Source organism: Bos mutus, chromosome X (assembly GCF_027580195.1).
Source record: "Bos mutus isolate GX-2022 chromosome X, NWIPB_WYAK_1.1, whole genome shotgun sequence".
In the NCBI taxonomy this organism is placed as follows: domain Eukaryota; kingdom Metazoa; phylum Chordata; class Mammalia; order Artiodactyla; family Bovidae; genus Bos; species Bos mutus.
In genome coordinates this window covers 30,673,973-30,701,648 of record NC_091646.1, presented here as the reverse complement: position 1 = coordinate 30,701,648, position 27,676 = coordinate 30,673,973, and the positions used below count along the sequence as shown (strand labels likewise).

At 39.7% G+C, this 27,676-nt stretch overlaps 1 protein-coding gene across 5 annotated transcripts in view; it reads right to left on the bottom strand.

The window, feature by feature from the left end:
- Positions 1-27,676, bottom strand: part of PASD1 (PAS domain containing repressor 1) — a 107,681-nt gene that overhangs the window by 11,095 nt on the left and 68,910 nt on the right. For 4 of the 5 annotated variants that reach the window (XM_070365564.1, XM_070365563.1, XM_070365565.1 and 1 more), the window contains exons 8-12: positions 25,614-25,738; positions 23,418-23,491; positions 16,224-16,290; positions 5,669-5,798; positions 2,929-3,176 (exon numbers count right to left, since the gene is read on the bottom strand). In XM_070365564.1, the coding sequence (XP_070221665.1) occupies positions 2,929-3,176; positions 5,669-5,798; positions 16,224-16,290; positions 23,418-23,491; positions 25,614-25,738 (644 nt within the window). The remainder of the gene's footprint in view (positions 1-2,928; positions 3,177-5,668; positions 5,799-16,223; positions 16,291-23,417; positions 23,492-25,613; positions 25,739-27,676) is intronic. The other variant, XM_070365566.1, reaches the window with a different exon arrangement.

Sequence of the window (27,676 nt, the reverse complement as noted above, 5' to 3'; positions counted from 1 at the left end):
TGTTATCTCACACCTGTGAGAATGGCTATTATCAAAAAGACAACAAATAATCAAAGTGTTGGTGGAGATATGGAGAAAAGGGAACTCTCCTGCATTGTTGGTGGGAATGTAAATTGGTATAGTCCCTATGGGAAAACAGTATGGAGATTCCTCAAAAAATGAAAAATGAAACCAGCATAAGATCCAGAAATTCCACTCCTGGGTATTTATCTGAAGAAAAGAAACACACTAATTAGAGAAGGGTGTTGGAGAAGACTCTTGAGAGTCCCCTGGACTGCAAGGAGATCCAACCAGTCCATTCTGAAGGAGATCAGCCCTGGGATTTCTTTGGAAGGAATGATGCTAAAGCTGAAACTCCAGTACTTTGGCCACCTCATGCGAAGAGTTGACTCATTGGAAAAGACCCTGATGCTGGGAGGGATTGGGGGCAGGAGGAGAAGGGGACGACAGAGGATGAGATGGCTGGATGGCATCGCTGACTCGATGGACGTGAGTCTGAGTGAACTCCGGGAGTTGGTGATGGACAGGGAGGCCTGGCATGCTGGGATTCATGGGGTCGCAAAGAGTCGGACACGACTGAGCGACTGATCTGATCTGATCTGATGTTCACTGCAGCACTATTTACAATAGCCAAGATATGGAAGCAATGTAAATGTCCATCAAAAGATGAATGAATAAAGATGGAGCATACATACATTTGAGATTCCCAGGTAGCACAATGGTAAAGGACCCGTGCGCCAATGCAGGAGATACAAGAGATGCAGGTTCAACTCCTGGGTTGGGAAGATCTCCTGGAGAAGGAAACGGCAATCCACTACAGTATTCTTGCCTGGAAAACTCCATAGACAGAGGAGCCTTGTAGGCTACAGTCCTTGGGGTCACAAAGAGTCAGACATGATTGAGCAACTGAGCACAGCCCAAACATATAATTGGAATATTATATGTTATATGGAATATATATGTTCAGTCATTAAAAGGAATGAATCTTTGTCATTTGCAGCAACATGGGTGGACCAATAGTGTATAATGCTAAATTAAGTCAGAAAGAGAGAGACAAACACATTGATTTCACTAAAATATGGAAAGTAAAAAAGCAAAGCAAATGAACAAGTAAGACAAATCAGAATCAGAGTCATAGATACAGAGAACAAACAGGTGGTTGCCAGAGGGGACAAGAGTGAGATATTAGAGGAAAAGATGAAGAGATTAAGAAGTACAAACTTTCAGCTACAAATTAAATGAGTCACAGATGTGAAAAGTACAGTATGGGGAACATAGTCAATAATTATGTATGTGTATGGTGACAGATGGTAACGACGTATTGTGGTGATCATTTAAAAATGTATAAAAATATCAGACCACTGTGTTGTATACCAGGAACTAACATAGTGTTCTAGGTCAATTACACTGCAAAAATAAACTCATAGACAAAGAGATCAGATTTGTGGTTAGCACAGGTGAGTGGGGGTGGTGGGGAAATGGATGAAGGCAGTCAAAAGATACAAACTCCAAGTTAAAGATAAATAAGTTACAGAGATGTAACATACAACGTGACAAAAATATAACTAACACTATTGTATATTATACATAAAAGTTGTTAAGAGATCAAATCCTAAGAGTTCTTGTCACAAGGAAAAAATCTTCTAAAATTTCCCTTCTCCAGCTTTTCTCTGTCTTCTGGGTATACTCCAGTCTGTCAGTCCATGGCACCCAGAAACAAGCCTATTACATTATCACAGGAAGAGCCAGGCTATACACATTGCTGATTATTTTGACCATTTTAAACAAAAGGTATATTTAAAGCTTAAAAAGAAATTAACTCAAAGAAGAAGAGAAAGCCATCATCAGTGAAAGGGGAAGCACAACTTTCTAGCCTGATAGGGACATAAACAAAGACAAATGTATTTCTTCACAAATTTTCTTTTAAATAGCTGAAAGAACTTTCAGAGCAGTCTAAAAATCCCTGCAAGGCAAGCAGACCACTTCAGGTGAAGAAACTGAGGCTCAGGGGTGTGCCAAGGTCACAGTGCTGGGGCCAAAACACAGTTGTTTTCTAGCCCTCGCTTCTTCTCATTAGAAGAGGATGCCATCTAATGAAGAGACTCACCTAACGCTTGGTAGTTATTGCATACAATTCCACATAACAGACCATAAACTCATTATCTTGGCTGCCAATCCTGATGACAATAATCCTTTCTAATATAAAGATAATCACCCAAACCTGTGATTATGTAGATAAATTTGGACATAGAACAACAAGAGTCATGAATCCAACTGCTTTGATTTGGCCTTGAACCATACATTGGTGCTGACAGTTGAAAGTGGGATATATCTAACATTCTGACAACCCATTGGGGAGACCTAGCTTGTGGTGTGGAAGTGTTGGTATGGGTAGGCAGGAAAACCATCCTCCCATGGGACAGTTAGCATCTCCTCACAGATAACGAGCAGAGCGCTTAAAAACAGTGCCTTTTGTTAGTAGTCAAACTTCCTATTTGACTCAAACTTTCTCTCAAGTACAGAGTGTCTTTGGATATTTCAAGTTAAGAGGAGAACAGTACTTCATCTTACTTAAAGAACCTCCAATCTCCCTGTTGGCTAGGGCCCATTGGATTCTCAGCAGCATCAGAAAATCCAGTACAACAGAAATGATGATACAGTTTTAAAATAAACAAAGAGTGTTCTTTCTGCAAAGTGAAATTGAGCACAAGAGTGGAAATTTGGGGCTTTTTAGGGATAGTGGTACAGATAGATATGTGGAGCAAGACTCCCAGAGCACCCGATCTCTGATATCAGCAGCCAAACTGGAGGACCAGTCTCTTGCTCCACTTGGTTCACCTGGTCTTCCTGGGTCTGCTGGTACTGCTCATACTGCTGTTACTACTGGTCCCCCAGGCCCTTCTGGTCCACCTGGCCCACCCAGCCTACCTGATACTCTTGTTCTTTCTGGCCCTCCTCGTCTTCCTGGTCCTTCTTGTTTTCTTGATCCTTCCAGTCCTTTTGGACTTCCTCATGGTTCTCTTCATATTCTTGATCTTCCTGGTTCTCATGGACATCCTTGTCTGACTCTTCTGTATGATCCATAACACTCACCTTGTGTACATGCTTCAACTCATACACATGAGTCACATGTCCCATCCCAGGTTCTGATTCAAAGCTCTGCCTCGAGTACATTTCTGAGGAAGAAAAAATTGGAATTCATAACGAAAAAGGCTAAATTACTAACATCCCCAAACAGATTACACAGATTTCTCTGTTTATTTCTTGTTATATATTATAGAAACAGGAAGGTACACTTTTACTCCATGTTATGGATTAGATGCACCAGGTACCAGGAGTAATTCAGAACATTATTTAAAAATCTGTTCACATTTGAAGTCCATACACCCAAGCATAAGCAGGCACCCAACCCATTCACATTGTGTCTTTTCATTATAAAAGTTCTTTTGGCTCTGCTACTTGAATTTGGTATGTTTCAACTAATCAAATCAAACCTAGTCATAATGCACTTCTGAAAAACTAGGTTCCCAAGCAGACAGGATCTTGGATCTGCCTGAAGTGCTCTTGGAGGTGGTGTGACATGACTCTCCTTCAGCAGCCCCCAGAACATTATTTGAATAATGCAAAATGATAGAATCATTTCAGTACAGAGTTTGGCAGTTCTCTTCACACACACTTCCCACAGGACCCACTAGTCCCACTCCCAAGAATTTACCCAAATGCTTTAAAAGTGTATAGGCACACAAAAAACCTCTATGCAAATGTTTTACTAGCTCTATTTATAATCACCAAAAACTTGGAACCAATCCAGATGTTCTTCTTCAGATGAATGAATTAAAAAAAAAAAAAAAACACCGTGGTACATTCATAAAATGAAGTACTACTCAGCAAGAAAAAAGGAATGAACCACTGATTCACACATTTGAATCTTAAATGCATTTTGTTAACAGAGACAGGCCAAAAAGGCTAGACATTGTATGATTCCATTTACATGACATTCTGGTAAAAGGAAACCAGAGATCAATGGAGTAGAGATCAATGGTTGCCAGAGGATGGGGGACAGAGTTTGAGTTCAAAGACGCAGCACAAAGGAATTTGAGAGGTGGCAGAGCTGTTCTGTTTGTACTGTGGTGGTAGCTGTATGACTTTGCCTTTGTCAAGAACTGTACACCTCAAAGAGCGGATTTTACAGTGTGTAAACTAAATTGGTCTTACACATTTTCAAAATCACAGTCATGGGTTCATGGACTTTGCCCATGCTCCACCAAAAACAATTGGTTAGAAAGGATTTTTCTTCTTTTTTAAGAAATTTTAATTAGAAGATAATTACTTAACAATATTGTGATGGCTTTTGCCATCCATCAACATGAATAGGCTATACATATACATATGTCCCCTCCCTCTTAAATGCCCTTCCCACCTCCCTCCCCATCCCACGTCTCTAGGTTGTCGCAGAGCACCACAGAGACTTTGGGTTCCCTGCGTCATACAGCAAATTCCCACTGGCTATCTAGTGTACATATAGTGTACGTATATATATGTATATGTTTCAATGGTATTCTCTCAAATCATCCCACACTGCTTCCCCTACTGTGTCCAAAAGTCTGTTCTTTATGTCTGTGTCTCCTTTGTTGCTCTGCAAATAGGATCATCGGTACTATCTTCTTAGATTCCATATATATGTGTTAATATATGCTACTTGTCTTTGTCTTAGAAGGATTTTTTAAACAAAGCTTTGAGACTGACAACAATACTGGAAGAATTTTTAACTAGAATATTTCAAAAATATAGGCATTACTTCTATTATGGGGATTCTACAAGTTATCAATGATAAGATCAGCTAATTGGAGGGCATGATTTGCATTTGGCCTTCACTGTTGTTTTGTATTCTATTTTTCATACAATTATATTAATGAAATGTTTTTAATATTTAAACTTCTGTAGTAAATATCACTGTTTTTGAGAGACTATCACTTCACTCTTTAGTAACAATTCTTCTTATAGTACAGTTTTTTAAAAAAAAGAGATTTCTTTGGACTGCAATTAATATACCATAGCAAAAAAGGCTGCATAAGTCTGAAAAGATAAGGTGCTACTCCTCCAAGGACTGAGATCTAGCACCAATCTTTAGATCAAAATTAAATGGGAGATTTACAATGTTGGTTAGTTTCAGGTGTAAAGCAACATGATTCAGTTTATATATTCTTTTCCCATATAGGTTATTGCAGAGTATTGAGTAGAGTCCTCTGTTCTATACAGTAGGTTCTTATTAGTTATCTTTTTTATGAATAGTAGTGTGTATATCTCAGTCCCAATCTCACAATTTATCCCTTTCCCATGCTTCACCTTTGATAACCATAATTTTGTTTTCTATGTCTGTGAGTCCATTTTTATCTAGATTCCACATATTTCAATAAAAACCTTAAAAAATAAGTTGGAGATAATAATACCATTCCCAAACACTTGAATCATTGCTGAGATATTAATTTGCACTGCTCTCAAATCATCATTCACAAAAACTTACAGATGATGAAAAAAGTTACAATTCACTTTTGTGATTTCATACCATTATAAACAGAACACTATCTTCATTTGAAAAACTGTAACTACTCTGTAGGTCACTATTTTTCTTTTGATAGTCCCCATCCAAATGTTAAAATGTACCCACCAGAAGATGCAGGTATGCTTGGCAAGGGGGACACTGTGTTGAAGTCATCAGACATAACGGGATTTACATTAAAGGAGTCCATAGAATCTGATGATTCAGAAAGTTCAGTCTCTATAGTATTTGCTGGTTCCTAGGAATTTCCAAAAGGGAAGGAGAAGATGACATCTCAATTTGGTGACAAAGAGATATATAAAACAACAGAAAACACAGGTAGAACACAAACTTTGATATATTTCACATCATTTCTAACATTGTTTCAATAAATTGAATACCTAACAGAAAATTATCATGAAACATGTACTTGAAAAAAATTGCTGGAAGGTAACAACAAGCAGAGATTATGGGTGTCATATGCTATCCAACATCAAAACTCAGAAGAGAAATATGGTATAGATGTGGTAAAAGCACAAGCATAAGAAAAATGTGTACCAGTCGAAGGCTGTTGCTATACAAACACATGCACACACACACGTGTGTGTGTGCATTTCAGAGGTGTTGGTAGCATGCTGGTTCAGAAAAGTGGGAAGGCTGTAAGAGAACTACCCTCCACTGATGGGGCCATTTTTCTACAGATCTTCCACATGCAGACTAGGTTTAGAGAAAGGAAAGGACAACTGGGGGCTGTTTAACCACTTCTCTCTTTTTTATACAAACTAAAGTTGAAAGTATTATTAACAAAAGTACCTTTACTATATAGTAGCAGAGAGACAGCAATGACCCTGGGGAGCTTCTAGTGCAAACTCCCCATTTGATAGTGTCAAAAAGGAGAAGGTCATACAGCAAGTGAGAAGCAGAATGAGTGATATACTCCAGTGATTTCAAGCTCAGTCTAAGCTATCTGTTGTTTTAAACCATATACATTATATTCACACTTAGTGATCCACTTCCACTTACATAACAACTGGAGCCTTTCTGAATAGTCTGGGGCTCACTGTTCATATGAAATTTAAGTATCTGGTTTATCAGTGAAATCTTGGAAATCTCTGCCAAAAGATCGTGTACGTGTTTGTGTGTTTGTTTTAGACTAGACTAACACATAGACGCATGCTCATTTTTTCTTAAGGAAGCTGTTTGTTGGAGCACATTCATCTAGATCAGGTCCCAGCATTTGAACTTCAGGAAACTATGCAACTTCACTGCTCAAGTACAGTGTTTTGTACTCTTCAAAATGAGCAATATGTTTCTGAGGATGTGGTAATCTTTTCATTACGCTGAGAAAGATATTCGGCTGGGGAGATATTCATTAAGATATGATATGACCTCTCTTTCTCTGTCCTCTTGGTTCTGTTCTTTATCATAGCTATATATCAATTTAATCACTAGCTCCTTGCTTCCTGGGTGATTTTCAAGGGAAATATATATACTTGGATGTTAAGATGTCCATATTTGTACATTCATAATTTTTAGCCCATCAACAGAAATGCGGTGAGTTAAGTGATCTTAACTGATGGAATCATGTACAGTAATAGTAAACGGCTTGGGAAAAAATGAAGGAAAGAAACAAAGCAAAGAATCTTCTAGTTTAAAATACTGTTAGGATGAAGGCCTGAAGACAGTCTTTCAAAAGAGGCAGCTAGAAGCTAAAAGTAAAGATGAAATGAACATGAACACATGGGGCAGAAAAGCAAACAATAAGCTCACACACATTCAAGAGGACTTTCAGATTCATTTTTATTCCATAATTGTTTCTATGAATAATACATTAAAGGATTTAAAAGAGAAGTATGGCCTTTGAGGCTAGATATGGAGCAAGCTACCAATGCAGCCTCCAAGACCTGATGCAACTGTGAACTAGAAATGAGTGTATATCGCAAGGGTGGAACTCCAGAAGTTTCTCCCCCAATTTTAACATTTTCCCCGTAAGCTGGCTTAAAACTCAACATTCAAAAAATGAAGATCATGACATCCAGTCCCATCACTTCATGGCAAATAGATGGGGAAACAGTGGAAACACTGACAGACTATTTTCTTGGGCTCCAAAATTACTGCAGATGGTGACTGCAGCCAAGAAATTAAAAGACACTTGCTCCTTGGAAGAAAAGCTATGACAAACCTAGACAGCATATTTAAAAACAGAGACATTACTTTGCCAACAAAGGCCCATCTAGTCAAAGCTATGGTTTTTGTCATGTATGGATGTGAGAGTTGAACCACAAATAAAGCTGAACACTGAAGAATTGATGCTTTTGAACTGTGGTGTTGGAGAAGACTCTTGAGAGTCCCTTGGACTACAAGGAGATCAAACCAGTCCATACTAAAGGAAATCAGTCCTGAATATTCATTGGAAGGACTGATGCTGAAGCTGAAGCTCCAATCCTTTGCCACCTGATGGGAAGGACTGACTCGTTGGAAAAGACCCTGATGCTGGAAAAGATTGAAGGTGGGAGGAGAAGGGGATGACAGAGGATGAGATGGTTGGATGGCATCACCAACTCAATGGACATGAGTTTGAGCAAGCTCTAGGAGTTGGTGATGAACAGGTAAGCCTGGAGTGCTGCAGTCCATGGGGTCACAAAGAGTCAGACACGACTGAGCTACTGAACTGAACACTGTAGCTATAAAATCAATGGAAGAAGCTTTCATGATTGCTCCCTGAGTCAGGTTTGTCCTGTCCTCCTCATTAATACATAGCTTGGGTAAAGTGCTTCCAAGTCTCATGTACACTACAGTTCTCCTGCCCTACTCAGCCCCTGGTACAGGGTCAAAGCCAGCATCTTCGGAATAATTGCCTGCCACCTCCAGGCAGAATGGATTTGAGTGGAAAAGCATTCTGAAAATGTACAAGCTCCAATTTTGCCAAAATGCCTATGTAGTGAAACACAGTTCAGGAACAACAGATCTCTACAGATGGGTGACAGAATGTCAATAGCTGGCAACAACTCATCTAAACTCATCATTAAAATAAAGTCTTTGGGACAGAATCAGTTAATGACAATGTGCTTTGGATTAGCATGGTGGAGAGGTCTGACAGAATGTGGTCCAGTGGAGAAGGGAATGGCAAACCACTTTAGTATTCTTACCTTGAGAACCCATGAACAGTATGAAAAGGCAAAATGATAGGATACTGAAAGAGGAACTCCACAGGTCAGTAGGTGCCCAATATGCTACTGGAGATCAGTGAAAAAATAACTCCAGAAAGAATGAAGGGATGGAGCCAAAGCAAAAACAATACCCAGCTGTGGATGTGACTGGTGATAGAAGCAAGGTCCGATGCTGTAAAGAGCAATATTGCATAGGAACCTGGAATGTCAGGTCCATGAATCAAGGCAAATTGGAAGTGGTCAAACAAGAGATGGCAAGAGTAAACGTCGACATTCTAGGAATCAGCGAACTAAAATGGACTGGAATGGGTGAATTTAACTCAGATGACCAGTATATCTACTACTGTGGGCAAGAATCCCTCAGAAGAAATGGAATAGCCATCATGGTCAACAGAAGAGTTCAAAATGCAGTACTTGGATGCAATCTCAAAAACGACAGAATGATCTCTGTTTGTTTCTAAGGCAAACCATTCAATATCACAGTAATTCAAGTCTATGCCCCAACTAGTAACGCTGAAGAAGCTGAAGTTGAACGGCTCTATGAAGACCTACAAGACCTTTTAGAACTAACACTCAAAAAAGATGTCCTTTTCATTATGGGGGACTGGAATGCAAAAGTAGGATGTCAAGAAACACCTGGAGTAACAGGCAAATTTGGCCTTGGAATACAGAATGAAGCAAGGCAAAGGTTAATAGAGTTTTGCCAAGAAAATGCGCTGGTCATAGCAAACACCCTCTTCCAACAACACAAGAGAAAACTCTACACATGGACATCACCAGATGGTCAACACTGAAATCACACTGATTATATTCTTTGCAGCCAAAGATGGAGAAGCTCTATACAGTCAACAAAAACAAGACTGGGGAGCTGACTGTGGCTCAGATCATGAACTCCTTATTGCCAAATTCAGACTGAAATGGAAGAAAGTAGGGAAAACCACTAGACCATTCAGGTATGACCTAAATCAAATCCCTTATGATTATACAGTGGAAGTGAGAAATAGATTTAAGGGACTAGATCTGATAGACACAGTGCCTGATGCACTATGGACAGAGGTTCGTGACATTGTACAGGAGACAGGGATTAAGACCATCCCCATGGAAACGAAATGCAAAAAAGCAAAATGGCTGTCTGGGGAGGCCTTACAAATAGCTGTGAAAAGAAGAGAAGTGAAAAGCAAAGGAGAAAAGGAAAGATATAAGCATCTGAATGCAGAGTTCCAAAGAATAGCAAGGAGAGATAAGAAAGTCTTCCTCAGTGATCAATGCAAAGAAATAGAGGAAAACAACAAAATGGGAAAGACTAGAGATCTCTTCAAGAAAATTAGAGATACCAAGGGAACATTTCATGCAAAGATGGGCTCAGTAAAGGACAGAAATGGTATGGACCTAACAGAAGCAGAAGATATTAAGAAGAGGTGGCAAGAATACACAGAAAAACTGTACAAAAAAGAGCTTCATGACCCAGATAATCACAATGGTGTGATCACTCACCTAGAGCCAGATCCTGGAATGTGAAGTCAAGTGGGCCTTAGAAAGCATCACTATGAACAAAGCTAGTGGAGGTGATGGAATTCCAGTTGAGCTATTTCAAATCCTGAAAGATGATGCTGTGAAAGTGCTGCACTCAATATGTCAGCAAATTTGGAAAACTCAGCAGTGGCCACAGGACTAGAAAAAGTCAGTTTTCATTCCAATCCCAAAGAAAGGCAATGCCAAAGAATGCTCAAACTACTGCACAATTGCACTCATCTCACACGCTAGTAAAGTAATGCTCAAAATTCTCCAAGCCAGGCTTCAGAAATATGTGAACTGTGAACTTTCAGATGTTCAAGCTGGCTTTAGAAAAGGTGGAGGAACCAGAGACCAAATTGCCAACATCCGCTGGATCATCAAAAAAGCAAGAGAGTTCCAGAAAAACATCTATTTCTGTTTTATTGACTATGCCAAAGCCTTTGACTGCGTGGATCACAAGAAACTGTGGAAAATTCTTCAAGAGATGGGAATACCAGACCACCTGACCTGCCTCTTGAGAAATTTGTATGCAGGTCAGAAAGCAACAGTTAGAACTGGACATGGAACAACGGACTGGTTCCAAATAGGAAAAGTAGTACGTCAAAGCTGTATATTGTCACCCTGCTTATTTAACTTCTATGCAGAGTACATCATGAGAAACGCTGGGCTGGAAGAAGCACAAGCTGGGATCAAGATTGCCAGGAGAAATATCAATAACCTCAGATATGCAGATGACACCACCCTTATGGCAGAAAGTGAAGAGGAACTAAAAAGCCTCCTGATGAAGGTGAAAGAAGAGAGTGAAAAAGTTGGCTTAAAGCTCAACATTCAGAAAATGAAGATCATGGCATCTGGTCCCATCACTTCATGGGAAATAGATGGGGAAACTGTGGAAACAGTGTCAGACTTTATTTTTCTGGGCTCCAAAATCACTGCAGATGGTGACTGCAGCCATGATATTAAAAAATGCTTACTCCTTGGAAGAAAAGTTATGACCAACCTGGATAGCATATTGAAAAACAGAGACGTTACTTTGCCAACAAAGGTCCGTCTAGTTAAGGCTATGGTTTTTCCAGGGGTCATGTATGGATGTGAGAGTTGGACTGTGAAGAAAGCTGAGTGCCGAAGAATTGATGCTTTTGAACTGTGGTGTTGGAGAAGACTCTTGAGAGTCCCTTGGACTGCAAGGAGATCCAACCAGTCCATTCTGAAGGAGATCAGCCCTGGGTGTTCTTTGGAAGGAATGATGGTGAAGCTGAAACTCCAGTACTTTGGCCACCTCATGTGAAGAGTTGACTCACTGGAAAAGACCCTCATGCTGGGAGGGATTGGGGGCAGGAGGAGAAGGGGATGACAGAGGATGAGATGGCTGGATGGCATCACTGACTCGATGGACATGAGTCTGAGTGAACTCTGGGAGTTGGTGATGGACATGGAGGCCTGGCATGCTGCAATTCATGTGGTCTCAAAGAGTCGGACATGACTGAGCGACTGAACTGAACTGAGCATTGATACTACTACTTAAAGCCACTGCTGATCAAACAGTGAAGTGGTGGTTTTGTGGAGAGAACTTTGTTCTCAATACTTTGCCTTGTTCTCAATTCCTTGCCAGTTGGAAAAGTGAAGTGAAAGTCACTCAGTCGTGTCCAACTCTTTGCGATCCCATGGACTAGTCCATGGAATTCTCCAGGCCAGAATACTGGAGTGGCTAGCCTTTCCCTTCTGCAGGGGATCTTCCCCACCCAGGGATCGAACCCAGGTCTCCCATACTATAGGCGGATTCTTTACCAACTGAGCTATCAGAGAAGCCTTTTAGTAGCTGCTCTCAACAGAACCTGCTTTATTAAATACAACATAGTCCATAGTAACAGCCGACAGATCAAAATATTATGATACCTGGCAGGGACCAAGGTATGCTTTGTGTGGTTTTCTTCACTCTTCTTTTGCTTAGATTCAGTTGAGATCCTTGAATCTCTGGGTTTACGGCTTTTATCAAATGTGGACAAATCTCTGGCCATTATTATTTCAAATATTTTTTCTTGTGCTTCCCTCTACATTTCGAAGACTATATTTACATGTACATTTGGCTACTTGAAAAGTTTCTACCAGCCAATTGATACACTTTCCTTTTTTCTTGTTCTTTTTAAACTTTTTTTTCTCTTTATTTGGAGAATTTCTATTATAACGTCTTTAAATTTCCCAATCTACAAAATCTGCAAGGTTTAATCTGCCATCAATCCCATCCAGTGTTGTTTTCATTGCTCAAATTTTAACTTGAGACTTTATCCCATCTTCCACATCTCTACTTGAAAATTTGAACGTATGTAACACATATGTTAATATCCCTGTCCACTAATTCTAAAACCTGTATTGGATCTGGGTGAGTTTTTATTGATTGGGTTTTCTCTTCAATAAGAGTTACATATTATTGCTTTTTTAAACGCCTGGTAATATTTGAGTAGATGCCAAATATTGTTAATTTTATTTATTGGATTATGGATTATTTTACATTCCTAGAAACACTCTATCTTTGTTTTGGAATGCAGTTAAATTACTTGAAAACAATTTGGCCCATTTGCTGTTGCTGTTGTTCAGTCAATCAGTCGTGTCCAACTCTTTGCAACCCCATGGACTGTAGTACACAAGGCTTCCCTGTCCTTCACCATCTCCCAGAGTTTACTCAAACTCATGTCCATTGAGTTGGTGATGCCAGCCAACTATCTCATCCTCTGTCGTCCCCTTCTCCTCCTGCCTTCTATCTTTATCAGAATCCAGTTCTTTTCTGATGAGTCGGCTCGCATCAGGTGGCCAAATTATTGGCGCTTCAGCTTTAGCATTAGTCCCTCCAACGAATATTAGGGTTGATTTCCTTTAGGATCCCTTTGGTCTTGCCTTAATGACTTGATAGTCAGAACCAGAGCAATAGTCAGCCTGGGGCTAACTTTCCCCCATAACTGAGGCAAGATCTCTCTGTGTACTCTTATGCCTCGTGTCCTGTGTATTATGAGAATTTCCAATGTGGCAGATAGAAACAGGAAGCATTACTGACCCTGTAAGAATTTTGGCACTGTTTCCTCTAATTTCTTGAGTGGTTCTCTCCCCTTACAGATCCCCATAGCAACCTTCATCCATGCAGCCCTCTCCTCTCTGGTAATCTGCAAGCAACTTTAGACTATCTAGTCTCACCTCAGTCTCCTCAGCTCAGGAATTCTACTGGGATCCCTGTGTGTCCTCCCTCTTGGCTAAATGGCCTGGTAACTCTCTAGGTAGTAAGTTATGGCAATTGCAGGGCTCATTTCATTCATTTCCTATCTCTTAAGAGTCCCTGTCTTTTGTTGCCTTCTGTCCATTATCTTGAAAACTGTTAGTCGTATTTTTTTGTTTTTTATTTTTGGCTGTTTTGGGCAGGAAAGTCAATCTGGTCCCTGTTGCTCCATCTTGATTGGAAACACAAGTCCCTTAATACCATAGTATATTGTCCAGTTACTGAAATGACTAAATTTGAGACTGTCCAAAGACAGACTTTAGCAATAAGTGATGACCAAAGGAAATGGAGTAGCAGGCAAGCTATCATTTATAACAAAGTTAAAAACAGAAGTGATGGTAGACCGAGACTGAATGGAAATAGCAAAATTAAATAGCAATTGGGCCATTGTGATAAGATTATGAGATTCTTTAAAAAAAAAAACAAACTGACCTTTAAATGTTAAAATTACTTAGGTTTTATAAAGTGAGAGTTTTTTTAATCCAACTTTCCTCAAAACACTAAGTTGAAGGACTGGATTCTTCACACATAGCACACAACAGGTCCTGGGTAAATATTTGTTGACAGACTGATGAAGTCAGGCTGTCAGCTATGTAGATGTCAGACTGATGGCCAGAGCTATATGGATGTCTTGGCCTCTTTTCCTAGCATAACTGAAATTAGTTTGTGTATAAACAGAGCATTGTTCCACTTAAATTAACTTTGTTCTACCTAATTTCCTCGCTGTTTCATACCATCTTGAACAGAAAGCTGGGTTAAGCAGAGGTACCTCTTCAGAAGGGAGAAGTTTTATCTACACAGAAGTAGCTTATTGAATGAGCAAGAGTTAGAAAATATAATAGAAAAACCAGCACTTCATATTGAAAATACATGTTCATAGTATTTCCATGTTACAGAAGAACTTAAATACTAAAAACACCTGCTGTCTGCACAGTCTCATGAATGTGAACACTTTTAAGCAAAATCACGTGAAAGGCTGAAAGCCAAAGTGACAGTCTACACATCCAACCTGTCAATATTGTTCTTTAAATCCCTTTACCAGACATTTGAAGAGTGCTATAAAAATAGACTGTTTTATCATACAATATTCTTTTGTGTATTTAATATTTATGAACACCTACTATGTGTGGCCAGTACTGTTCAAGGTGTTTGGTGACATGCTGATGAACAATACTACCCCCGCTCTCATAGAAGATTCATTCTATTGCAGGAATACAGACAATATCCTGAGATGGGTTTGGCTAAAAAATTCATTCAGGTTTTTTGTAACATCATATGGAAAAACTCAAGTAAACTTTTTGGCCAGTTCAATAAATGCAGTTCCTTTGAGTGTTATCTAATCTTTATGAGGTAGCCTGGCAGAGATTATTACCACTCCCATTTTACACATAATGAAACTGAAGCTTCCCATGGTAAAATAACATTCCCCAGGTCACATAATTAATTGGTAAAGGCAGAATCAGGAATTGAGCTCTTATCTTCTGATACCCAAGCCATCTTTCTCTCTATAGTACTATCACCACCACCCTGAATCAGCCTAGTAGCTATGTTGTATGCACCCATGGAGTAACAAGTAAGGTGAAAGCCTATTCATTGGGGAAGGCTTCCTGGGATGGCTATTTGTTGTTCTATATCTGTTTTTCTTGCACTTTGATCTTATCCCCCAGGCTAGAATTTAGATTATTGAGGGCAGACCCAAGTTTCATATTTCTATTCAGGTATATCCCTATAGGGTTCTCTAGCGGAACGTCTGGTGAATGGATAATTGAATGATACATTTAATGGCTTAAGGAAAGGATGGAGGACAATTCACATTAATTAGGGATTCGTTCTACCCATAATCGGCAGAGGACTCTGCCATCTCATGAGTCTACTCACATAGCCTATAGGAGCAGGCTATAGGCTATATAACCTCTGATTTCAAAATGCACTCACAAGTCAAAAAGACTTGGAATGATGTCTGGCACAGAGGCTAGCTTAATTCTTTTTAAAGCTACTACAGGGACCATTCCAAGCATGGCTGTTACTGCTTCCAATAAGAAATAACTATAAAATGGCAACTATGGAATACCACTCATGTTCTGTGTCCATATGGGATACTTCAAATTAAAAACCTTTATATGTAGGTTCGAGGGAAGCTGAAATTGCCACCCCAAAATATGACTTGTTGGCATAAGGGTTATTTTGAGCTGGTTATTTCTAAGAAACAGCAGGCAGAGGAGGAGCTCTGAAAACCAATAGAAGTTACCATTTTGTAAGATACATTTATATTTATAAGGGAAATCTCCATTTATAAGTATGTCTCCCTTTCTGCACCAGGTAGAAAAGGATGACTCTTAGTTTCTAGAAACTTATTAATGCAGAAGACTAGGACTTAAATCTGCAGAAAACCTTAACCCTTGTTTACTGTATCCCCACTGCTGACTCCCCACTCCCATCACCTTCTTTTATCTTAGCTGAAAATGGTATTCAAGATGGTGGCTTGAGTCATTTCAGAGAGTTATTCAATATTATTGGGTCTCTCCCATGTATGTTAGAAATATATAAATACCCATTACTAAGCTTCCATTCATCCTTCTCCTGTTAATCCTGTCTTAATTACAGGGGCATCTTACCTGAGAACCTAGAAGGGTAGCAGGAAAATTCTTTTCTTCCCCCACCTTGGCCACACACATTAACTAAACAGTCAACATTATGGAAATAAGGCATGACTCTATGTACTCAATGTACGTACTTCTACATCAGTAATTTCAACTTCTGAGGATTCCATTCCAAAACATCCTGTTTCCTCTTGAATACGTCTATAAATAGGTGAAAAGAGAAACGGTCATCACTTCATGGGAAATACATGGAGAAACAGTGGAAACAGTGTCAGACTTTATTTTTTGGGGCTCCAAAATCACTGCAGATGGTGATTGCAGCCATGAAATTAAAAGACGCTTACTCCTTGGAAGGAAAGTTATGACCAACCTAGATAGCATATTGAAAAGCAGAGACATTACTTTTGCCAACAAAGGTCCCTCTAGTCAAGGCTATGGTTTTTCCAGTGGTCGTGTATGGATGTGAGAGTTGGACTGTGAAGAAAGCTGAGAATTGAAGAATTGATGCTTTTGAACTGTGGTGTTGGAGAATACTCTTGAGAGTCCCTTGGACTGCAAGGAGCTCCAACCAGTCCATTCTGAAGGAGATCAGCCCTGGGATTTCTTTGCAAGGACTGATGCTAAAGCTGAAACTCCAGTACTTTGGCCACCTCATGCAAAGAGTTGACTCATTGGAAAAGACTCTGATGCTGGGAGGGATTGGGGGCAGGAGGAGAAGGGGATGACAGAGGATGAGATGGCTGGATGGCATCACTGACTCGATGGATGTGAGTCTGGGTGAACTCTGGGAGTTGGTGATGGACAGGGAGGCCCGGCATGCTGTGATTCATGGGGTCACAAAGAGTTGGACACGACTGAGTGACTGAACTGAACTAAAACACATCTCACTTACCACTAAATTCTCTGTAATACAGTAAAAATGAGGTTCTGTTAAGAAAAAAAACAAACACCCCAAATGGTATCACTTGTGTTAAAACCCATGTTACTAAACCCAGATTTAATGCCTAACCTAACTGCAGTCTCAGCCTTTACCAGCAGTGGAATCTTAATCAACCAGTTTGGAACTTCCTAGTCAGCACAAATTAGGTAATCTATCACATGGTCCTTTCTATCCTCCAAAGGAAGAAGAATGTCCTGGCCCCAAAATAATCCTTTCTTTGCTTTTGCTAGTAATTCCCTGGCCCCACTCCTCTTCCTATAAAAAAAACTTCCATTCTATATAACTCTTGGGATGCTGCCCAATTCATGAATCGCCTCATAAAGTCAATTAGATCTTCATATTTACTCAGTTAAATTTTGTTTTTTAACAGTTCAAACAAGAAAAAAAAACTCTTTTATTTTCCTTTTTTTCTTTTTTTAAAAAAAATTATTGATAATATATTTATAGGCGAGTTGAAAAATATAGAACAAAGTTACATATAGTTCTACCATATATTACAATTATCTTGAAGTAGGTAAATTAAGATTTTTAGTTGGAGTTTCAATATCAAACTCTCAGAAACTAACAGAATGGATATATAGAAAAGTAGAAGGATATAGTAGACCTGAAAAGCACTGTAAACCAATTAATTCAACACAGTTAAGATTTGTACCATTTTCACACAAGAGTAGGATACAAATTCTTTTAAATTCCCATAGACTATAAACTAGGAGACACTGGAACATATGCAGGGATGTAAAACTAGGTGGTCTAAAGGTATTGAAATCATAGAGTCTGTTTTCTTATCACTGTGGAATTATGTTAGAAATCAATATCAAAAGATATTTGAAAATAACCCATATATTTTCAAGTGCAATGTGACATTTACCACGAGAGATCTTTGACTTAGCCATTGAAAGCATCAATAAAGTTAAAAGACTGAAAAAAACGCAGAGGGTGACTGCAGAGAGGAAAGCATTTAAATGAGAAATTAGCATCAAAGATACTTTAAAAAACCCATGTAATTGGAAATTAAATGTCCACTTTTAAATGATGGGTGTATCTAAGAAGCCATAACAAGGAAAATTAGACCTGAGAATATAAAGAAATACTATTCATAAAAAAAGAAATTAACATATGATACACTAATATTAACTCTCTTATTTTTCTTAATACATAACATTGTCAATCTTTGAGGTGTCACTTTTCCTACAGAGAAAGTAGTTCTGCACCATATTTATAATAAAGTAAGTCATATTTATAATAAAGTAAGGCTTCAGCAATACGTGAACCATGAACTTCCAGATGTTCAAGCTGGTTTTAGAAAAGGCAGAGGAACCAGAGATCAAATTGCCAACATCTGCTGGATCATGGAAAAAGCAAGAGTTCCAGAAAAAAACATCTATTTCTGCTTTATTGACTATGCCAAAGCCTTTGACTGTGTGGATCACAAGAAACTGTGGAAAATTCTGAAAGAGATGGGAATACCAGACCACCTGACCTGCCTCTTGAGAAACCTGTATTCAGATCAGGAAGCAACAGTTAGAACTAGACATGGAACAACGGACTGGTTCCAAATAGGAAAAGGAGTACGTCAAGGCTGTATATTGTCACCCTGCTTATTTAACTTCTATGCAGAGTACATCATGAGAAATGCTGGGCTGGAGGAAGCACAAGCTGGAATCAAGATTGCCAGGAGAAATATCAATAACCTCAGATATGCAGATGACACCACCCTTATGGCAGAAAGTGAAGAGGAACTAAAAAGCCTCTTGATGAAAGTGAAAGAGGAGAGTGAAAAAGCTGGCTTAAAACTCAGCATTCAAAAATCAAAGATCATGGCATCCAAGCCCATCACTTCATGGCAAATATATGGGGAAACAGTGTCAGATTTTATTTTGGGGGGCTCCAAAATCGCTGCAGATGGTGATTGCAGCCATGAAATTAAAGACACTTCCTCCTTGGAAGAAAAGTTATGACCAACCTAGATAGCATATTAAAAAACAGAGACATTACTTCGCTGACAAAGGTCTGTCTAGTCAAGGCTATGGTTTTTCCAGTAGTCATGTATGGATGTGAGAGTTGGACTATAAAGAATGCCAAGTGCCAAAGAATCGATGCTTTTGAACTGTGGTGTTGGAGAAGACTCTTGAGAGTACCTTGGAAAACAAGGAGATCAAACCAGTCAATCCTAAAGGAAGTCAATCCTGAATATTCATTGGAAGGACTGATGCTGAAGCTGAATATCCAATACTTTGGCCACCTGATGTGAAGAACTGACTCATTGGAAAAGACCATGATGCTGGCAAAGCTTGAAGGCAGGAGAAAAGGGTGAAAAAGGATAAGATGGTTGGATGGCATCACCGACTGGATGGACATGAGTTTGAGCAAGCTCCAGGAGTTAGTGATGGACAGGGAAGCCTGGCGTGCTGCAGTCAATGGGGTCACAAAGAGGCTGATGGAACTGAGCAACTGAACTGAACTGAACATCTTTGCAAGATTCTCCTCACAGCTCTGTACAAGATAACACTTCACCGAAACAAGATGAAAGGGGAATTCCCCAGGGACATTCTTTCTGGTGCAGTTGCTGACAGGTGGAGTCTCCCTGGGGACCACCTTCTTCAGGAGAGTTTCTGAAGACTGCAGACAAAGGGAAGAGCTACTAGAACTCTCGGACATACCTGTCATCTGATTTTCCAGTGTTACCTACTCTACCTTTGGGGGAAAAGATACTATCTTTGTCGAAAATGTTTGGGCTAATTGATGTGATCTCCTACCATACTAACAACTCCTCTCTCTCTCCATCTAAGACGACATACATTAAAAGAAAAAACGTCTTCTCAAAGTAATGTCCCCAATCAAGTACTTCCCAAACTCCTGGAGTTTTCTCCTTGGAACCCGATACCAGCCACAGTGCCTTTAAGTGACATCCTAACAGAAACCAGCCCAGGAGAATCTGGGTCCCCATGCCAGCTCTACTGCTTAACCAACTGCATGGCTTTGGGTAAATCATGCATCCTCTGTGACTGCACTTTCTCATCTTTACAATGAGTCTAAAATCTAGCTAACAGTTTGTGGAGAATAAGTCAATAAACATGAGATCACCTCATGAGGAATAAAGTACAAGATGCACTTCTATCAAGATGATGTTATGACATAATTTGGGGCCTCACTGATACATAGAAGCTAAGAGTAGTAACAGTAGTTCAGTGCTTCCTCTGATTGTAGCAGTAGGAAGATGGGAAAGGGCCATACAGTATTCAATTCTGTGCCTACTCCTCACCAGTTCTGAAGTATTCATTATTTTTCTATGTTCAAGCAAGACCTTCTCCTCCAGTGTATCTGTAGCTCAAATGGAAAACCCAACCACTGAGTCCCTCTTCTGAAATGAAAGATTCTTTAGCCTCAGAAACATGCAAGGACAGGACATCTTGCCTGGAAAGAAACCCTTTCTTCTAAACATTTTTAAACTCCCTCTCTGTGTTTCTTTCATAAGCACAAACCTTTCAAGCCTCTTAACAGGATGCTTCTTGCCTTTCAAAAAAACACTGAAAATTACCAAGGGAAGTTCCAGAAGCATCTGGGGAGCTCTAGGTCCCTATGAACTTTGTGCCTGATTACTTTTTCAACCATCCCTCAGACCACAAAAGCGGAACAGATTATCAATTGCCACTCAGGGTGCCTACAAACTAATGCCTGACGTATATCTCTCTTCTTGTTGCTATCTGAAAATATCCAGAGGACAAAGAATAAGTCTATGAAAAAAAAATAAGGCAATACTGGTTCACACTGAGGTGTAACAATACTGTACTATATTTGTGAAGTCTCATGACACAGAATGGATTATCATTTTGATAGGATCCATCAGTGAGTCCCTAAGCAGATGTTCATTTATGCCTGCTCAATGTCAAGCTCTGTGCTAAACAGGGATGAGGCTGACAGGTCCTCCTTTATAGACTTCAGACTAGTGGATGAGCCAGGTCCACCAACAACCCATCATGTGAGACCTGAGGTGGTTGGACCTGGAAAAGCAGCCATAGTGTTGGAAAAGAGGAGAGGGATATGAGAGGGAAGTGAGGACAGCTGGAATTATACAGAATTTTCTTCATCAAATCCATCAGTTATTTCTTGTCATGTTTTTATCTTATTGTCTACATGATGAAAAATCTATTGCCTAATATTTGAAGAAACTGCAGGCATATTTATGAAAGTATTAAAATATATAGCATTATGGTGCATCCTTCCAATAATGATAATTTCTCACTATATTAGAAAAGATATGATTTTAAGCCTTTCCTTATATTGAGTGGAGACCAAGTGGCACTGATGTAGTAGCTGGCTTGTTTCTGCATCAGAATATTTTTCATTCAATTAAGTTCCACTTAAAAATAAAATGCAGGTCTCTTCAGTCTCTGAACTCTCACTCTCTGAAGATTTGCCATAATGATCTACTAATTGACACAAAATTCATTACCCAAACCTACTAAACAAACCTGCTGTAAGTTGCATGGAAGAATATGTTCAAGTCATGTACCCTCAGGTGAAAGGATATGGTTGGCTGCTATTGTAGCTCAGGTATTCTCACAGAGTAGTACCTAGAGCTCGTGTTTAAACACTGTATGCTTTATAGATATCCTCTCTCGCACCTTATGCAGTAAAAGGTCTTCTAATAAAGTAGAGGAACTAATGAAGAAGATGGGTAAGTCTAAGAGGCCCAGTGGAGAAGGCAAAGGCACCCCACTCCAGTACTCTTGCCTAGAAAATCCCATGGACGGAGGAGCCTGGTAGGCTGCAGTCCATGGGGTCGCTAGGAGTTGGACATGACTGAGCGACTTCACTTTGACTTTTCACTTTCATGCATTGGAGAAGGAAATGGCAACCCACCCCAGTGTTCTTGCCTGGAGAATCCCAGGGACAGGGGAGCCTGGTGGGCTGCCGTCTATGGGGTCGCACAGAGTCGGACACGACTGAAGCGACATAGCAGTAGCAGCAGCAGCAAGAGGCCCAAAGAAGCGCATGCACTACAAGAAACACTGTAGTGTTTGATAAAACACATTAAGAATTTTGAATGGCTGTTAGTCTTAAACTTGGCCATGCACGTGTCCCTAACTCCTATGAACCATAAATATAGTGATGAATATGTACAAAAAATTTGAGATTCTCCAAAAAAAAAAAAAAAAATCTTGCTGGGGCACGTGAGTGTGATGGTGGCATGAGCAGACCTGTGACACAATTACAAACTCGGTCATGTGTTAGCAAGAGTTGTAGGGCACCAAGCAAAAGGAACGCAAACAGACTGCCACCATGAGCTCTGTTTTTCATCCTGTGGCTCTGGTGTGCAGCTTTAGACAATGGTTCCTCACCAAACACGTCTGAGCTCTCCTGCCAGAAAGGGAAGATTCTCCCCTGTTCCTCAGATTCAGACACAGATGAACCTCAGGCATTTCCTGTTTAACTCATTTCTTTACCAGCTGTTTCTTCCTTACCTCATTTCACCACCAAAGCCTAACAGAGACCACAGCCTCCAGCTCTCTTCTCCCACCACCAGACCTCACATAAACATGCCTTCCATCAGAAGAATCTTCTCAAAGCATCATCTTGTTTATTTTATTTTGCTAACTTTTACTGGCATCTAGTGCTCATCTTTAATGTATTATTTTGCTATTTATTTACATCTCCACATACACTGCAATGTAGAAGGAATATGTAATCCATTCTCAATATCCTACACTGAGCAATGTCTACTATTATGGCTTATTATATATAAAATATCTACTAATGAGTTTATCAAATATGAAGTGACTAGATAGTATTGCAAACAATTTCTATTTTGTAAAAATTCTTGGTAGATTGTTAAATAGGCGAATTAAGGGGTTGAAGTGATATCTAGCAAGTTGGCATTTTTCTATAGGTCAGGAGTGCATTTTTACTTTTCCCAGTCAAAATAATGGAATTACCCCCTTTATTCTCTGAAAATTTGTTAACAAACAAATGTTAAAGAATAGATTAGATTCACAAAAAAGAGGAACACCTGTATAATAGCAGTTTCTACAATGCTTATTCATTCTTCTACCATTTAAAGTGTTTTTAAAAAAGAAGCAATCAAGTCTATGTGTACTGTATTGTCTTAATTTGAAAGTAATTAAACGTCTGTGTCAGTTAAGGTTGCTATGTTTATTGCTTTATTTCTTTTATAGAAAGCCAATTACTTGTATTTATATGTTAGAAAAAAATATGAATTATACTAGCTGAGAAAGGAAGTTCAAACTAGTAGATTGCTCATCTGGACTCAATTTTTTTTTTTCCCATTTTGATGGAAAAATAGTCATAGATATGATTTCTCTTGTTTCAGTTTTGTTGGATAAAAGTGTACCCTAGTTCCCCATTACTTACAACAATAGCTTCTCACCTGTGGTCCTCAGATAGCTCATCCTCACCCAAATTTGGGACCAATGGACTAGGCCCATTTGTACGGAAAAAGCCCTGCAGAAAAATTGGCATTTTAGATACTTAAAATGTACTTACATAGTAAAAATATCTGACATATCTGTATAGGTTTTAGTAAATTTGAAAATCCAACTCATGTGTATATCATTGTGAGAAAGGCACTCGATTTTACAAACATGAAAATCGAGGATTTGAGAGCTAGGATGATTTGGTCAAAGATGTACAACTCGTAGATGCAGGATCAAGGTAGGTCCACCTCAAAGTTGAACTCTTGAGTTCACCACACTTCCACTGCCACACAGCCACGCTGGGAACAAAGTCTTCCTCCAAAAAGCCTTCTTTTCTCACAAGATTTGTTCTTTGAAATGACCACTAATATGAAACAAATATCCCAGAAGCCCAGAGAAAAACTGGCATAGGTCACAAACAGAGATCCTCGTGCCAAAAGGGAGCCCAGGGTGAGGGCACCGTCTCAAATGAGATTTTTCTTTCTCAGATGAGGAAGTAGATTTGGGGGTTGTTGATGTTTTAGTCACTCAGTCATGTCTGACTCTTTGTGACTCCATGGACTGTAGTCCACCAGGCTCCTCTGTCCATGGGATTTCCCGGGCAAGAATACTGGAATCAGTTGCCATTTCTTCCTCCAGGGGCTCTTCCCGACCTAGGGATCTTCCCAACCCATGTCTTCTGCATTGGCAGGCAGATTCTCTACCATTGAGCCACCTCTAAATGGGATGTCTGCCTTCTCATGGCAAATATGAGAGCTCAAATCCCAGAGAACTGCTGGAGAGGGATACTGAATGGGGCCAACAGATTTAGCAACTTACTTTAATTGCTTTTCTCTTGACCAATTTTCTAAAGATCACATAGATCACTACTCTAAATTGAGTGTGAAGAAGTCCCTCACAGCTTCTGAAATGTGGTCAGTTAAAGCCCAGATTTTAAACCAGAGAGGAAAAGTAAAGCAGATCTTTTGCCCCCTCTGGATTGTAATGATACTAATAATAATGATAAAAATGACAATGATGATTCTGACTGTAAGGACTCAAATTTACTGAGTGCTGATGGACAGAGAGGCCTGGCGTGCTGCGATTCATGGGGTCGCAAAGAGTCGGACATGACTGAGCGACTGAACTGAACTGAACTGAACTGAACCATATACCAGGGGCTGTCTTATTTGCAATTCACAACAACCCTCAAAGAGGTACTGTTTTCGCCATGTATAGAAAAAGAACCAAAAGATGTAAGTGACAAGAGCTTATCTTGTAGCTAGTAAGAAAGGTTGTGAACTCTGGATCCAGAGGCCTCTCATGTAAGTACATGTATTGTATATTACAACATCATCACAATATTAACAACTTTGTCTAGTCATATGATGGTCTTTGTTCCCTGGAACTCTCCATGCAAGTTACTACCTCATTACTTTTACAGCTGCTGAACCCTCTACTTGAACTGCCTTCCTTTCTTTCCTGGATTGGCATCTTATCATCATTCATAGTCTCTGTTCAAAAGGCACATCGTCAGAGAGAGATCTTCCCTGACACTCTACTGGACTCCCACTCCCACCAGTCATTAGCACACAATTCTGTTTTATCATCTCCATGACATCTGTTAATATTACTTGTCTACTGTCTGTTTTTCCAGCACCAAGCAAAGTGCCTGGCACATAGTAGGTGCTTGCTAAGTACGTCACTTGGTAAATAACTCACTAGTCTGAACCAATCAAATGAATCTAAAGACTAAAGATTTTTTTTTTTTTTTTTTGAGACAGAATCTGGAAATTCTCTATTAGAAAGATACTAAGTGAGCAACGGGCAGACAGAAGAGCTGCTTCAAAACTCACCTGGTGACAGAGCCTTCTTTTATCCACCCGCCAAAATGGTGATTTCTCTCTTACTATGTCCCAGCCCCCAGACCTTGTATACCTGTTTAATATACTATCAAAACCACTTGTCAATGAGTGTGCATCTCTTTAGGGTGTTCATCTTCTGAAACACAGGGGCTGGTCTTTTCTCACTCACATATCCTAACACAACCCTCTGCACACATCAGGTGCTTTAGCAGTGCTGTCCAGTAGCTGAGAGACCAAAGAGGACATGTCCCTTTAAAGGAAGCCTGCATGGCCACAACGGGGGAGACACACACCCAACATACTTACCTGTAGAGTCCGAGCGCTAAGGACACAAATGGTCCCCACTAGGTAAAATGCATCATCCAAAGGAAGATTTACAGTAGATGGCCCACAGACAGGTGTGGAGAAGCTGTGGAACAATGCAGGATGCTCTAAGGGAGAGAGAGACACACAAGTGACAATCTAATAGAAAGGCAGGCCAAGTACACAAAAGAACAGTCACCTGTCCCATCCATGTGCCATTTATCAACCCATTGACAATTTTCAGAATTCTGAACCACCAATTTTTCCTGTCTTCCTTCCATTCCAACCACCTTCCCCACCCTGGTCTCCACAAGAACAAGGAGTCATTACTGGGAAATAATTGTGAGTTTAGGGTGATTTTTCAGCCTTCTAATCTTACCTTGTGAATGGATGTTTTAACTCCAAAAGAAATTTGCTCCTCTTCTTTACACAGACCACGTGGATATCAAATATGTGTAATTTGTGTGTACATAGAATCAAGTATTTTTTAAGGTATTTGACTTTTAGTTTCCAAGGCATGTGACAAAGATACCTGCCAACCACTGTGTGAGCTAATTTTCATTCTTTACTTACCCATTCATTCATTTGTTATATTTTTAGACCTCAGTAGCAAAGAACTGAGTTAATCATATTCTTAGTTCATAGCGTATTATGAACACAGATAAAATTCCCACTCTCATTTTTGTTTATTTTTTCTCTCTGTCCCTTTCCCACCCATGGGCACCCACTATTACCTACCACCTTTAACATGTGGTCAAATATACCACCTTGTCAAATATGTGCTAAGTTGCTTCAGTGGTGTCTGATTCTTTGTGGCCCCATGGACTGTAGCCCACCAGGCTCCTCTGTCCATGGGCTTCTCCAGGCAAGAACACTGGAGTGGGTTGCCATTTCCTTCTCCAGGGGATCTTCCTGACCCAGGGATTGAACCCAGGTCTCCCACATTGCAGGCAGATGCTTTAATCTCTGAGCCACCAGGTACCAGGCCATATTTGACTGGGGCTTCCCAGCTGGCTCTGACTTCCCTGGTGGCTCAGACGGTAAAGTGTCTGCCTACAATGCGGGAGGCCCAGGTTCAATCCCGGGTTCTCCCTTCTCCAGCAGATCTTCCCAACCCAAGGATTGAACCTGGGTTTCCCACATCTGAGCCACCAGGGAAGTCAGCGCCACCTGGGAGCCCCAGTCAAATATGTAGCCTGGTTCTATGTACTATTATGTTTTCACAATTTACAGAAGTTGTCTTGTGCTATAGATCTCATTGCTTCTCAGTCAACAACATGGTTTTAAGATCTAAAATACATGTGGTATTATGTATATCTAGAGTTCATTATTTTTAACTACTATAAAGTTTTCTATATTGTATATTTCCCCCAAATTTTACTTGTTCATTTCCCTAATGATTACACCTAGGCTGTCTCCAACTCCCTCCTACTACAAACAACACTATGACATACATAGTGCAAGTCCCCTTAGACACAGATCTCTGCAGCTTCGCCTCTGTGGTATCTCCATCCAGTGATAGGATTACTGAGTTACAAGATAACTGACTTAATTTCACTCTGTTTTCCAGGATGGCTTCTTGAGTTTACATTCCTCTCGACACTGTATTAATGTTTTCATTTCTCACATCCTCACCAATATTTGGTATTATTCACACTCTTAATTGTTGCTGTTCTGATGTGTGTACATTGCTACTCATTGGTTTTTTAATTTTTCATTCTTTACTTGCTAGTGAGTTTGAGTATCTTTTCACATATTTGTTGGGCTATTTACCTCAGATTCAAGCCCTAGATCTTTTAATGGCCCCAAGACAGTGTTTATATTAATTTATCAGTGTGCGGTTCCTGAAACCTTGAGAATTTCAAATTCTGATCCTGTATTCACATTAAGACACACAGATTTGGGTTTTGATTTCCTCTAAATAACACATATTTTTTCTCAAACCCTGAGAGAGTTAGCACACTTACTGTTCATCTAAGCCAATGGGCAGAATTTTACTGATCATTTTAAGTCTCTAAGTTTTATGTGTTGGTCCTTGAACAAGTGTTACTATTCCAGATTGCAGT